The sequence below is a fragment of the Mauremys reevesii genome, linkage group 3 (assembly GCF_016161935.1).
Source record: "Mauremys reevesii isolate NIE-2019 linkage group 3, ASM1616193v1, whole genome shotgun sequence".
Taxonomy (NCBI): domain Eukaryota; kingdom Metazoa; phylum Chordata; order Testudines; family Geoemydidae; genus Mauremys; species Mauremys reevesii.
The window spans coordinates 1,393,380-1,407,360 of NC_052625.1; the positions used below are offsets into that span (position 1 = coordinate 1,393,380).

The 13,981-nt window shown below is 42.8% G+C and overlaps 1 protein-coding gene across 1 annotated transcript in view; it reads left to right on the plus strand.

The window, feature by feature from the left end:
- Nucleotides 1-13,981, plus strand: part of ABHD12 (abhydrolase domain containing 12, lysophospholipase) — a 52,609-nt gene that overhangs the window by 20,852 nt on the left and 17,776 nt on the right. Inside the window, exons 3-6 of the mRNA XM_039530351.1 lie at nucleotides 1,202-1,307; nucleotides 6,987-7,106; nucleotides 9,302-9,332; nucleotides 13,270-13,315. Coding sequence (XP_039386285.1) covers nucleotides 1,202-1,307; nucleotides 6,987-7,106; nucleotides 9,302-9,332; nucleotides 13,270-13,315 — 303 coding nt within the window. The remainder of the gene's footprint in view (nucleotides 1-1,201; nucleotides 1,308-6,986; nucleotides 7,107-9,301; nucleotides 9,333-13,269; nucleotides 13,316-13,981) is intronic.

A 13,981-nucleotide genomic window follows, 5' to 3' on the forward strand; every position in this document is an offset into this window, starting at 1 on the left:
AGGAAAAGACAAAATTTGGACAAATGTGTCACATTTCCCACCCTTGAAGAAGTGTTCTGTGTAAGCTCGAAAGCTTGTCTCTCTCACCAGCAAAAGTTGGTCCGGTACAAGATACTATTACCTCACCCACCTTGTCTCTTTAAGAAATCAGTTAGTTTTAAATAGAAAACCTGTTTGGATAAATATTTTTCCTTTGGTAGCCAGCAAACTTGAAGTAGTTTTATTTAACTAATAAACAAAAATGCTGTTTTGTGTATTTTGAATTGAATTTCCATCCAAATAGAATTTGATACAAATTACAAGTAAAACATTATTCATCACTTAGGGGAAAAAAAGTATTAATTGCCATTTCCTAATATAATTAAAATTGTGTATAGATCTAGCATATCCTCCTGCTTAGCAAAAAGAAGCATCAAATGTAATGTGAAGCATATATTTAGTTGCAAATTAACATGTTTTAATGGTTACTAGTGAATGACTATCTTTCTTTAGGAAAATAACTAAAAAGTACAAATGCTTAAAAAAAAGAAAATAAATTACTTAAATCAAAGTTTCCTAATTACTGACTTAAATGGTGATTAGAATCAGTGATTTTTAAATCATTTTGATTTAAATCAGTCCACCCTGCCAAAGCGTGTGTGTGAGATTTGATGATTCCCTTTTCTGTTCATTCCCTCTGGAGCACCTGGCACTGGCCGCTGTCGGAAGACAGGGTACTGGGCTAGATGGACCTTTGGTCTGACCCAGTTTGGCCGTTCTTATGTAAATATAAAAATTAAAAAAACAATGCTTTTCCCAGTCTAATTTTTACATGTCTCAAGTTACAGGGCTTCCACTTGAAAGACTGCTCCCAATTTAATGGCTTTCCACCCTGAGGCTGAATATCAGGAAGAACTCTTTGAATTTCCTTTTTCATCATTTCATCCCATTACTTCTAGTTTTATCTGTTTGTACCATTCTGAGCAATTCTTCTCCCTCCTTGATGCTTATACCTTCCCAGTACTTGTTGCCAGTTACCCATTTTCACCTGGGACGAAAGGTCTTTCTGACGCAACAGACAAATGTAAAATTATTCTCCAAACATGTTGCAGTTTTTTGGCCAGATTTTAGAGTTGCACTGCAATTAGCAGTGTTGACTTGCAATAAAATAGAATTTAAAAGTTCAAGTTTCTGATCTTTTACTCTTTCCTTTGTGTTTCAGTGAGGGTTCCATATTTCATTGACTTGAAAAGGCCCCAGGATCAAGGCTTAAACCACACCTATAATTATTACCTTCAGCCAGAGGAGGATGTAACCATTGGAGTCTGGTATGTAGGATTATGCTCCCCCTGACATCCCTTAGCATGTCCTCTGCATCCTTAGTGTGGAGATTGTACTTTGGATCCCAGTGCAGAACCCTGTCTCTCAACAACTGTCTTTCTAGTCAATGGTCATGACCGTAGTTTGTTTTCATCTGTGCATGTTTGTATCTTTCTCAGCTTAGGGGCAGAGTCCATGCTAAAAGGTATGTAAATCTCTGGACCTCAACTGAACTAAGTTTTAGCAGCATGTGAAACATAGACAGATCATGAATGCAGGGAAGTTTTCTAATTTGGAAATTTGAAGGTGTTGCTCTGCATTGCTAGACTGGTTATGTCCCTGGAATGTAGAGGCGAGCTGGTGAATTAAAGGTTTGCTCATCATCCATGTCTTGTGCATGTTCTTCTGTTTTGTAAAATCAGTGCAGCAGAAGGTAGAAACAGAGGATCAGAGTGTGGGAGGAGAAATGTTCTCTAGAGAGTGGGGGGAATGAAAAGGCTTTGCTCACCTTCTAACCAGCCCAAATCAGTATTGGTTTTTTTTGTTTTTTTTAAACTGAATTTCAGTTGATACTTTTTAGCTCATGAAGAAGAATTTAAGATGCTTAACTATAGGTAGTTCTTGCATTCTCAGTGAGTCATCTGAGGCTTACAGATGTGACTGGTGCTGCATAAACTTTTTTTGAGCTGGTCAGCTTTCAAGGTGACTAGTCTGAGTTAGTTTTGAACATCTGCCTCTACTGATAGCTTTCTGTTCTCTCTCATTGCCCCTGTTTTGTTTTTTTTTCCAATTTTTTTATAACTATGAAGAAAGTTCCCTCTGGCTTAAAAGGAAGAGAGATCACTACAGAGTTAACAACAAGGAGTCCAGTGGCACTTTAAAGACTAACAGATTTATTTGGGCATAAGCTTTCATGGGTAAAAAACCCACTTCTTCAGATGCATGGAGAAGTGGGTTTTTTACCCACGAAAGCTTATGTCCAAATAAATCTGTTAGTCTTTAAGGTGCCACCAGACTCCTCATTGTTTTTGTGGATACAGACTGACACGGCTACCCCTCTGATACTCACTACAGAGTTGAGATGTATGTAAGAGTAGCAACCAGCTAAAGAAAGGTTAGGCACTGTATCAGCTCCTGGGGGGTGAGGTGAAATGGGGCTAGTTTTTAATGATCCACCCAGTGAAGTCAAATTGATGAATCCTGAGAGTCAGTTTGAATTTGCACTGTAGTTTGTGTGTCAACACACTGATACAGTGATAGGATGGGGGGTGGTCTTTCAATCTTGAACTGATTGGAAGGAGTATCCTCTTCTGAATGGTGCAATAATAGCCTATAACAGGGGTAGGCAACCTATGGCACGGGTGCTGAAGGCGGCACACAAGCTGATTTTCATTGGCACTCACACTGCCTAGGTCCTGGCCACCGGTCCAGGGGGCTCTGCATTTTAATTTAATTTTAAATGAAGCTTCTTAAACATTTAAAAAACTTTATTTTCTTTACATACAACAATAGTTTAGTTATATATTATAGACTTATAGAAAGAGACCTTCTAAAAACGTTAAAATGTATTGCTGGCACGCGAAACATTAAATTAGAGTGAATAAATGAAGATTCGGCACAGCACTTCTGAAAGGTTGCCGACCCCTAGCCTATAACATCAAATTCTTTATTTGTAATGAGGTCCACAGATCCATGACATTGGATAGTCTGGTCTGTGCATCCTTCCAGATAGACCAAACCTGTCAAAGACGGGGACATGTGGCTCCCCCTTTGAGAAACTGCCAGATTTTGTCTGCCTCTCCAGCTGCAGGCAGACCAGCTCCTTCCTTCTGCAGAGCAAATTTAAAGAAAAAAAAAGAAGGGGGGAAAATATGGCTTAAAATCACCAGGCAGTCAGGGTCTGTCTTTATTGGCAGAGAGGATTTTCTTTCTCCTTGGTAGTTGGGACTCTCTCTGTACCCTTCCTTGCTCAGACGGAACGCAGCCTGGCAGGAAAGGTTGAGAGAGGAAACGAGCCGCTGTCTCCTGCATCTTCCCTGCTGATTGAGGGCCTGCATGGTGGTCTGTGCCTGTTCTTGGAGACCCAGGCCTTTCTCGAATGCCCAGGCAGGGGCAGGGCTTCCTACCCCGTCTCCCTTCCTCACAGGACAGCTCCCTGCAAGCAGTGGCAGCACCTTTGTGGCAAAATCCCCTGATCTTGGTGCAGGTGACAGCAACGTTCCAGGGAACAGCAAACGGTGGCTCCCTTGTTTTCCCCCGACCACAGTGCATGGGAGTGTAGGTTGAAGCACGGTACAATGGGATGGGGTGGCTTTCCATCCAGCCTCTGGAGCCTGCTCTCTCAGCCATGTCTGTTCACCATGCAGTAGCTGCCCAGCCCTTCCCCTGCAACTGCGGTGGTGGTGGCAGGGAGCCAGAGACAGAGGAAAGAGAACCTGGTAAGGGGCCATTGGGGCTAACCCTTTCCACCGTTCCACAGCATGCTCCCCGCCCAGCCCTGCCGTGCCTCAGGGCTATTCCTTGCCATGAGCATAAGCCCACCCCTATCTTCCAATGCAGCAGATAACCAATGACTCCCTTTGAATGTCCTCCTCTCCATGAGCGGGGAGGAGGAGGATCAAGGGGAGGCATTTTGTGGCTGTCTGAGATACCTCTTTCTTATGCCATATTGTTCTAGTTTAAAAAAAAAATCAGAGTGCTTCAGAGCACTTGTCGACATCAAGTATCTCAACAGAGCCATACAATAAAATCAAACTTCAAGACAGATGGATGGCACATTAGCTTCACATCAGTAGATGTGAAGTGTACCTATCTCCATATCCGAATTTGACAATCTCTCAGATGCTTCCTAAGCTTTGCTGTCAGAACTCAACGTTACGAGTATGAGTCTTTGCCGTTTGGTTTAGCAACAGCACTGCAAACGTTTATGAAATTGCTAGTAATGTTAATGTCAGTCTTGAAAGGACGGGGTTTATGTTCCCCCTTCCTGGGTGGCCACCTTATCCAGCCCTCATCTGGAGTCTGTCATTTTGTGCCACCAAAGCAATAAGGATGCTGCAGAGCCACAGTTTTGTGAAAGAATCAGTTAAGGATCTGAGTATTCCTGTGTCTGAGTGGGAACAGGCCTGGTCCTCTACAAAGTTGCTTGTTGCAGGAAAGACAGGAGAAGTAGAGAAATCTTATGAAAACAGTCAGCCTCTCAAGGGGAGTTCCCATTTGTATGCTTCTGTCTCTTCTGTGATTGGTGGTCTCCTGTGTGGATATTCTTAGTGGGCCAGTGCTCACATGAGGCCACTGCAGAGCTTCCTCCTGTCCCTGCCTACACTTTTGTGGCAAAGGTATCTCAACCCAGGAAGATTCTAAGGTCATTCATATGGAGTCAAGTTCTGGCCAAGTGATCTGGTCCAAACGAAAACAAGCACAGCATAAACTGGCAAGAGCTCAGCGCGGTTCAATGTGGTCTCAGGGCTCTTCTTCCATAGCTGGGCTTATCTCAAATCCTGATCAGGACAGACAACACTAGTCAGTCTTGTCAGACATCAGCAGACAAAGGGAAGAAGGTCTACGCTCCTTCAAAGAGGAACTCACTTCCTGATGACTTGAGCAAAGGACAATCTGCAATCAACTTGCTCCCGTCACATCCAAGGCAGAATGGAATGTTACAGGTGACCTGGCTCAGTAGGCAGAAGTTAAATCATCCAGAATGGGAACTACATCCAGAGGTGTTTCATCTCCTGGTAAAGAAACTTATGGCAGGCTTATACTAGAAAATTAGGTTGGTTTAACTACTTCAGTCGAGGGGGGGTGAAAAATCCACACCCCTGAATGGTGTTAAGCTCACTTAAGTCTCCTTGTAGAGTAGACAGTGCTAAGTCAATGGAAAAATTCTTCCATCGACCTAGGTACTGACTCTCTCAGGGAGATGGATTATCTACGTTGACAGGAGAACCCTACCATCAGTGTAGATAATGTCTACGCTGAAACACTACAGTGGCACAGTTATGCTGCTGTCGCATTTTAAGTGTAGACATATGCTTAGTCTCTCAGCGACAGATCTGCTTGCCTCCCACCTGAAACACAAGGTTTCAGTATTATTCTCTTGGGATCACAGAGCCAAGGCAACAGATGCCTTGTTGTAGTGATGGCCAGAAGGGACTGATGTTTGCCTTTCTTCCCCAGAGTGCTACAGCAGATCAGGAAAGAAGCAGCACTGGTAATTCTGGTAGCCCCATTGTGGCCAAGAGGCCTTGGTTCGCTGATCTCATTACATGGTACCAAGTCCTCCCATCTGCTTTCCATCCAGAAGGGATATGCTGTTACAAGGGCCAGTCATGCATCAGGTTTTTAAACTAACTGCTTGATTTTTGAACAGAGCCTCTTAAACCAAAGAGGTAATTAGCTTCCAGGAATAAATCTAATTCAGCAAATTCAAGGGCCTGGTTGAGCTTTAACCATTGGTGCTAGGAGCAGGGTCTCACCCCCCACATCTGCATTGGTGTGACATATTCTCAGATTTCTTCAAAATGGATTCTGGTTAAGTCTGGCAGTTCAGACTTTCAAAGGCCAAGTTGCTGCTTTGTCTGCTATGCTTAGTGCAATAGACAAGTAGTGAATTTCATCTTACCCAGATGTCCAGCATTTCTTACGAGAGCTGCATCTCTTCTGCATCCTCTTGATGTGCATCAAGTTCTTCTGTGGGATCATACTTGGTTCTCAGGATCACTACAGGCCCTTCATTTGAACCACTTGTGAAGATGTCCCGTTACTTTCTAACCATTAAAATGGCCTTTTCAGATGACAGCCATGTCTCATAGCAGTTTGTTAGGAGCTTTTTTGAGCCTCAATACTGCATGTTCCATAAGGCTAAAGTAGCACTCTGAACTGACCCTGTCTTCATACTAAAGATTAACTCCAGGCTCCATAGAACACAAGAAATTATTCTTCCATCCATCCTTCTCTCCTGTTTGGTGATTACAGAGAAAACACTTAAATATTACTGTATCACATGGGATACAGATAGTATAAATGAGATTAAAATAGCAGTGTAGACACACCAGCCCAAGTCGGAATGTCAAAAGTTGCTATTTTTAGCCTCATAGTCCTGAGCTGGGCTCTGAGACTTGGTGCTGTGGGTTTTTCTTTGAAGTGATGACACACCCAGGGAGTGCTTAGTTTTTTCCGAGGCTATGAAAATGTCTCAGCTGGCTCAGAGGTGGAGCTACACCTCCCTGACCGCTGACAAGTTTGGTCTACCTCTAAGCCTGTATAGAGCAGAGGACCCAATATCATGGATCTGTCGACCTCATGACTCCAAAAAAGGAAATTTTGAGGCAAGACATGGATACATTTTCCTATCCTTTGCCTTAAAGGAGAGCTTTGGTGAAGACTACTTTTAGAAGCTGAATCTTGAGCTTTCCCAAGCTAGATGGGGAAAATCACGGCAGCTGGCCTGACTCTACCTACTTGTATTGTAACCGCTGAGCTATAGTATAGCACAAATGGATTGAAAAGTATGGTTCCGTAGCATGTAGTGTTTGCTGTTTCAAAGACTTAGTTGATATCTAAATTAATTTGCGCATTACATGTGTCCGGCTGCACTTGAGTCCTGCTGAGGTAAACTAATCTCTGCTCTAGAGTGTGAAAAGTTGAGTAACCAAGCAATACTAATTTTCTGTCTTCGTACCTAGGCACACAGTTCCTGCAGCCTTATGGAAAGATGCTCAAAGCAAAGGCCAGCCGTGGTATGAGGACACTTTGGGATCCAACTATCCTGTAATCCTTTACTTGCATGGAAATGCAGGAACTAGGTAAGGAACAAGCATCAGCTATAAAGAGGGATAGCACTTCTTCCATTTTATGTATTCTTGTTTACATAGGGTTGCAAAATTGGGCCAAATAATGCCAGAGCAGTTTGTTTCTGTGGGTTAAAAAATAACACCTGTTTTTAAAAATGGAAATTCTTTGGATTTAATAAGTGTGGGGAAGGGAGAACTGACTATTGTTGGTTTTACTGCTGGAATGAGTTGTCATCAGTTGCCTTTCCAATGCATTGTCTATCATGCTCCTTCATCCAGAGGTCTGGATATGAGAGGGACAGGATGAGTGTTCCTTATGCTTCTCGGAGTGGCAAGAGGCTTTTGAACTTACTGGGCCAAGTGTGGGAGGGAAGGGAGCATTCATTTCCAGCATTGTCAAATGTCTGGCCATGTAAATGATGGTATGAAAATAGCGGTGAGAAGTTGGCTATGACACTTCCCTTATATGCTGTTGAAACGTGAATGCCAGCTGCTGCCGTCAGTTCATTTTATAATTTCATAATGTTGAGGAAAGGAAAACCAAGGAGCAGGCTGGCGAGTCTGGCTCAAACCAGGCAGGGCACTGAAGTCCTAAGCTGCCAGGGCAGGAAAGCAGGGGCAGAAGTAGTCTTGGCACAGAAGGTGGCAGCTCCCAAGGGGGAGGGGTGGTTCTGTGATCTAACCCGTCACAATACCTATTTGTGTGTGTAAATTCTCAGGGCTTTGTTCTGGGGTGCTAAAAACCATTATCAGATGTGTGGAATAGCTTACCATCCTATCGCTGTGTATTGTAGCTCTTTGACTTTCCCGTGGGTGGGGTGTGTGTGTGTTTCTCCTTTTCATCAATCTGTATATTCCAAAGTGTATTGGCACATTTCAGAGTTCATTAACACTCATGTACTTTCAAAGCCAACATCCATTTTAGAGTGTGTGTCTACACTACAGGAAACATAATTATAACAAAGCTGTCTCCTGACCTGCTTTAGTATGACTATGGAATACTATTAAGGTTCTTTGTACACTTCCGGTTACAATAGTGATGTAAAGCAGAGACCCCTGATTTGGTTGTACTGGTAATGAAGGTTCTATTGCATCTTAATAGCCTTTTCATCTCAGGAAGGGCTCATTTTTCTGTCCAAATTGTTGTTTTAGCAGTGTCGTATTCCATACAAAAACCTAAGGCAATAGAAGATAAGTTTGCAAGGCTAAGCACTCTGAACTCATGAAAGGCATGAGCAAACTCAACTTTGGCAACCTTTTGTGCATATGTATTACAGTACAATCGTCAATTATATGATCATGCTGTTTCTGATAATCCATTTTTTCCCTACAACCTTGTATTCACAGTGTAGCACAGGGGTCGGCAGCCTTTCGGAAGTGCTGTGCCGAGTCTTCATTTATTCACTCTAATTTAAGGTTTTGCGTGCCAGTAATACATTTTAACATTTTGAGAAGGCCTCTTTCTATAAGTCTATAATATATAACTAAACTATTGTTGTATGTAAAGTAAATAAGGTTTTTAAAATGTTTAAGAAGCTTCATTTAAAATTAAGTTAAAATGCTGAGGCCCCAGACCAGTGGCCAGGACCCAGGGCAGTGTGAGTGCCACTGAAAATCAGCTTGTGCGCTGCCTTCGGCACATGTGCCATAGGTTGCCTACCCCTGAACTAGATATTTCTGCATTATTTTTACATCAGTGCAGCATCTGAAGCCAAATCTGTTAATACTACTTCACTGGAGATTCTGCCATGGAGTAGCAACATGATTTGCTAATACTGAAATCTTAAGGTGAAGGACAAGTTGAGATTTAACTTTAAAATCATTCCTGATAGAGTTGGCTTGGCTCATTGCCTCTTGGGTTTTTTGGGGTGCGTGTCACAAACCAGCGAAAACTTTCATTTTCTTGGTAGACCTGGAATTCCCTCAGCATATGTTATTACTTGTTTGTGGGAGTTGGGCAGGAAGACAGTGTTTGGAACGAATGCTTGCTGTGTTGTCCAGTAGTGAAACTAAGGGTTGTTGCCTTCTCAAGGTAAATGGCCAAGAAGTTAGGTAAGGTATTTAAAATGTATGTTTGTAGAATATCAGCATTTGTCCATATTTAATTAGAGACCTGGAGGAAAAAAGTACAACTCTGAAGATATGTGCCTTTGGAAGCTTAAATACTAATGTCTTTTCCTCCTCTTTCCCTAAATTTCCTTTCACAGAGGAGGGGATCACCGTGTGGAACTTTACAAGGTAAGTGACTCCATGCTTCCTCCAAACTGTTGCGTTACACAGATTGAGCAAATAAAAGCACTAAACCTGTCATCGCAAAATATCCTGGTCTTATTGTACTTTTCCATAAAACGAACCATAGTTCTACTATTCCTTAGTGACAAGCCTGTGAGTATTATCTCCTGGATTTATAAATTATATCCTTCCCTTTATAATTGGTATCGGAGTGCTGGTGCCTGTAAAATGATCTGATTGCCATGCTGCTTATCCTGTGAAACTCCCTTTAGCAAAACCTTCTTAATTCAGGTCACTTCTCCAGTGCTATTTGGCAACTCAAAAGAGGCAGATGACTGTTTCTTTTCCTCCAAAACAAAGATCAACTGAGTTTCGGCAAGATGGCACCTCGTGTTTAAAGAGAACGTAATGAAAATATCATCTCAGTTTTTAGTTTCCTGGGGATCGCTGGATACTGTTAAACATTTTCCATTTGCCCAAACGGACAAATTAGCATTGTAGTTATTGTGTACTTGAGCAAGAAGCGCAGGCAATATCTGTTTAAAAACCTTACCATAGCTACTGAATAAATAGAGCCTGTGCGTAGTCTAGTGGATATAGCAGAGGACTGAGTGTCCGGACACTTGGGTTCTAGTCCTGGCTCTGCTGCTGCCTTACTGTATGACTTTAGACAAGCCACTTAACCTGCCTTCCTCAGTCAGTTCATCTAAAATACGTTGCTACAGCTGGACTCAAATTATACTTGGTCCATTTGTCAGTGGTGTGTAAAAAAGAAACCTCTGTAAGTGCATGTAGCAGCAAATTCAAATTGGCTAGGTTCTGGCCCCTTTCTTTGGGGATGCCTGTAGGTTCTGAGGATCAGTGGAGCTGCCCAGAGTCTGGAAAATACCAGAGCTGCTTAGAAAAGATGGAGCAGTTCAGGTAGTTTTCCCTAACTTCCCTTGCCCAGATTACAAATTTCTGAGCAACTTGGTGTATCTTTCAGGTTGCAGTAACGAGATCAAGATAACGTCACTCTGCTGCATGGAAAATAGATGAGCATCAGATGTACGGGGGTGATTATTTTGGTGGGGTATGAAGGATATCGCTAGAAAAATTGAGAAACAACAATAAGTAAGCTAGTGGACAGAGAGAGAAATGGAGGGGAGCATCCCTTCTCAGCACCGGTAGTTGGGTGGTGGTGCCAGGGAAGAAGAAAACGCAAATCCTTAGACGTGTACCTGCTAAGACCAATATGAAAGATGGTGATGTGGGAGTGGGGACATACCTGCGATATCCACTGACAGTTCTCTGTTGAAGTTAAGTTTCTGCCTCTTCCCTAAACACACCCTGGTGTCCTGCCATAATAATTTCTAAGGCACTTTGGGATTAGCTGATGAAAAGTACTATATAGGCACCTAGTACTTACATGATTATGAATTACACTATTTAGGAAAAGGGAATTCAGTTCCCACACACATCCAGCGACAGAGATTGCCATCCCTATAGTCAAACAAGGGCTGTCCATGGCTCTGTTATGGTTAGTTTTAAGTAAAGAAACGTAGCCAGCAATTGCTACATGATTAAGGCTACAATTTTGTCACGGATATTTTTAGTAGAAATCATGGACAGCTCATGGGCAATAAAACAAAAATTCACGGAAACTCTGACCTGTCCCTGACTTTTACTAAATACATCTCTGACAAAATGAGGAGGGTCCAGCACCCTGCCCTGCTGAATGCAGTGACTGGGAGTGGGGGAGGGATTTCCCCTGCCACCCTGCAGGGCTGGGAGCTGGAGGGCACCACTGCCTGTGGGGGTTGGGAGATGGGGGGTGGAGGGCAGCTGCCAGAGTCTCTCTGCTGCCAGGGGTGACTGAAGAGCTCTGGGGTCCTCCTCCACCCGCAGGGCTGGGAGGTGGGGAGGGAATCCCCTGTCACCCTGCAGGGCTGGGGACCTGCCGGGGTCCCCCTGGTGCCTGTGGCAGCTGGGGAGTTTGGGGGCCCGCACCGGCTGGTCAGTTGCAGGGGTCCCACGTTAGCTGGGCTGTTGTGGTGCCCCAATGTCATGGACGTCTCTGGAAGTCATAGAATCTGTGACTTCCGCAACCTCCACGACGCAATCATAGCCTTATACGTGATTACTGTCGCCCTGTTTTATTGGTGACCTTTGTTGTGGTGTTGGAGAGCTGATCCTGGCTTCTTTGTTCTGCGTATCACAGCCCTGTCCTATTCACAGCAGTAATTGAAACAATAAGAGCATTGTGTCTTGGCACTACATATTTATTTGACACAAGCACAAACAGTTGTAGGGAAGACATTGTCTTGTGTACCATCCAGGGGCATGATAGCAAAGAGGTTCTGTTTACAGTTCTTGAAAAATGTATAAAGCCAGCCTTTCCTTTACCCGCTCTCCCGCAGCGCGCCACGCTGAATGTGCCAGAGTAAATCGGTCTTGTAAAGCGAATAGCCATGTGCCTGGCTTTGATGACTAGAACAGGCCACTCTTGGTTTCAAAGTATTCACACAAAGGAGTTGCCCTGATTGCTCCAACTTTCTTGTGTAGCCAAGACCTAAAAATGCCAAAATAGACTTTACCCACTGCAGGTCCTTTAAAATGTTGTAAGTTGGTACACAGTGATCAAGATCTGGAACTTTAACATCACTTTTGCTAAGGCATTTTAAAAACAAATTCCTTTGTTCATGTGGCTATTTTTTACTTGTTTGCAACAGAATTTACGAGGGTCATCAGTGCTAAGGCATAAATGTAAATCTTCATGATAACAGACCAGTTTTCTAAACAATATATTTTAGAGGAGACTTTTGAGCTTGTTAAAAACATTCAAAAATTAAAACAACCTCTTCTGATCTATCATACATGTTAATGTCATTAAACATTCATAAGCATCCACAAAATATATTCAATGTATCAGCTGGGTAGGAACAGCCTGTACATTTGAATAATATAAATAAGGCAGCCTTTGTCCTGTTTCATGAACAATCTAAAGGTTGCGGCGTGGTGTAGACAGCCGCAGAATTTTGAAATCCCTATTGGTAAAATAGTTCCAGAAGAGAGGCTGTAGCTGGAATGATATCTGTCTCCTTTTGGATTTTTGTTTGATTTTTCAGATTGCACTGATACAAACAAGGCAAGATGTTGTCAATTGTTTTCCAGAAGTTAAAGCTGGTGTTCATACAGATGAAAATAATGCTTCCTTAAGACACTGTCTATAGGCAAACTATAAAGCCAAGCGAGTGAGTATTTACAGTCTCAAAGACAACATTCATGCTTCAAGGGAACATTTAAAAAGACTGAGGCTTTTGAGTGGTTCCTCTTGTAGTTTTATTACTGGTGCTATGCAAAAAGTGACGTTAAGCTTCAAGCCATCACATCGGGAAGAATGTAGAGTAGTGATCAAAACTAGAGGAGGGTGACAAAGAAATGGTCAGACTCTTCTGGGAGCACATGTAGAACAAATGCCTCTGTGGAATGATCTGTCTATCTTAGGTACTCCTATGACTCCCATTACCATAGCAGCCAAGCACCTAGCTGTCTTTAGGGTGTTTATCCTCACCATAACCGTATTGTCCCCATTGTACAGATGGGGAACACAGAGGCTAAGTGACTTGCCGATGGGCACATGGAAGTTTGTGGCAGAGCAAGGAATTGAACCCAAGTGTCATGAGTTCCAGGCCCTCACCCTGACCATGGGACTATTCTTCCTTTCTGTTCTGAGGCTGGGGAAATAAAAAGAAACAAAATTACAATCTGAAATAATTGGGTGTGTGCAAGCCCTTGACTGGATCATTGTATATTCCTTTCTTCTGGATGTTGGGTCGATGCCATAAATTAGAACATGTGCTGTGGAACAAAGTTCTCTATTGCTAGGTGTGACGTTTAAGTGATAGTACAGCTGTTACTCAGTTTGTGGCGCTGTGTTAAATGCTTCCTTTTTTCTGTTTAGGTTCTAAGTTCCCTTGGTTACCATGTAGTCACATTTGATTATCGAGGTGAGTGTTTGTTTATTTATTAGGAAGCTGTGTTTGGCTCTGTCTGTCTTATCTGGAAACTGCTACTTTTGATCTTACAGCTAACTTCTGTTTTGACAGTTTCAGAAGCTGTTACTAATTAGACGTTTCTTGAATTTTCATTGAGTTCTTAAAATCTCAGTAGAATGCGTTACCTTCTCCAGTGTTTCTCTGATTTCTTTCCCTGTGTAGCACATAAACCAAGAGATCTTACTACCTTTTCCCCTTCTCAAAGCAGGTACTTATATGACCCGCATCACCATAGTATCTGAACACCTCAGTCTTTAATGTATTTATTCTCCCAACATCCCTTTGAGGTACGGCAGAGCTATTATCCCCAGTTTATAGGTGTGAAACTGAGGCACAGAGAGGCTATGTGATTTGCCTGTAGTCACCCAGGAAGACTGTGCAGAGCAGGTAATTGGACCCAGGTCTGCCCAGCTCTAGGCGAGAGCTCTAATCACTGGACCATACTGCAACTCAGGGATTGAATGGACACTGCTGCCGCAATTTATTCTCTGACAACTCAGATTTTGTCTTAAAAAATTCAGACATCTATAGGTTTCTTTCCTACCCTCCCCAACTTGCTGTACTCCCAGCAGGCAAGTTTTGAAAGCAGTTCATTGGGAATGCCACCCACTGGCCTTG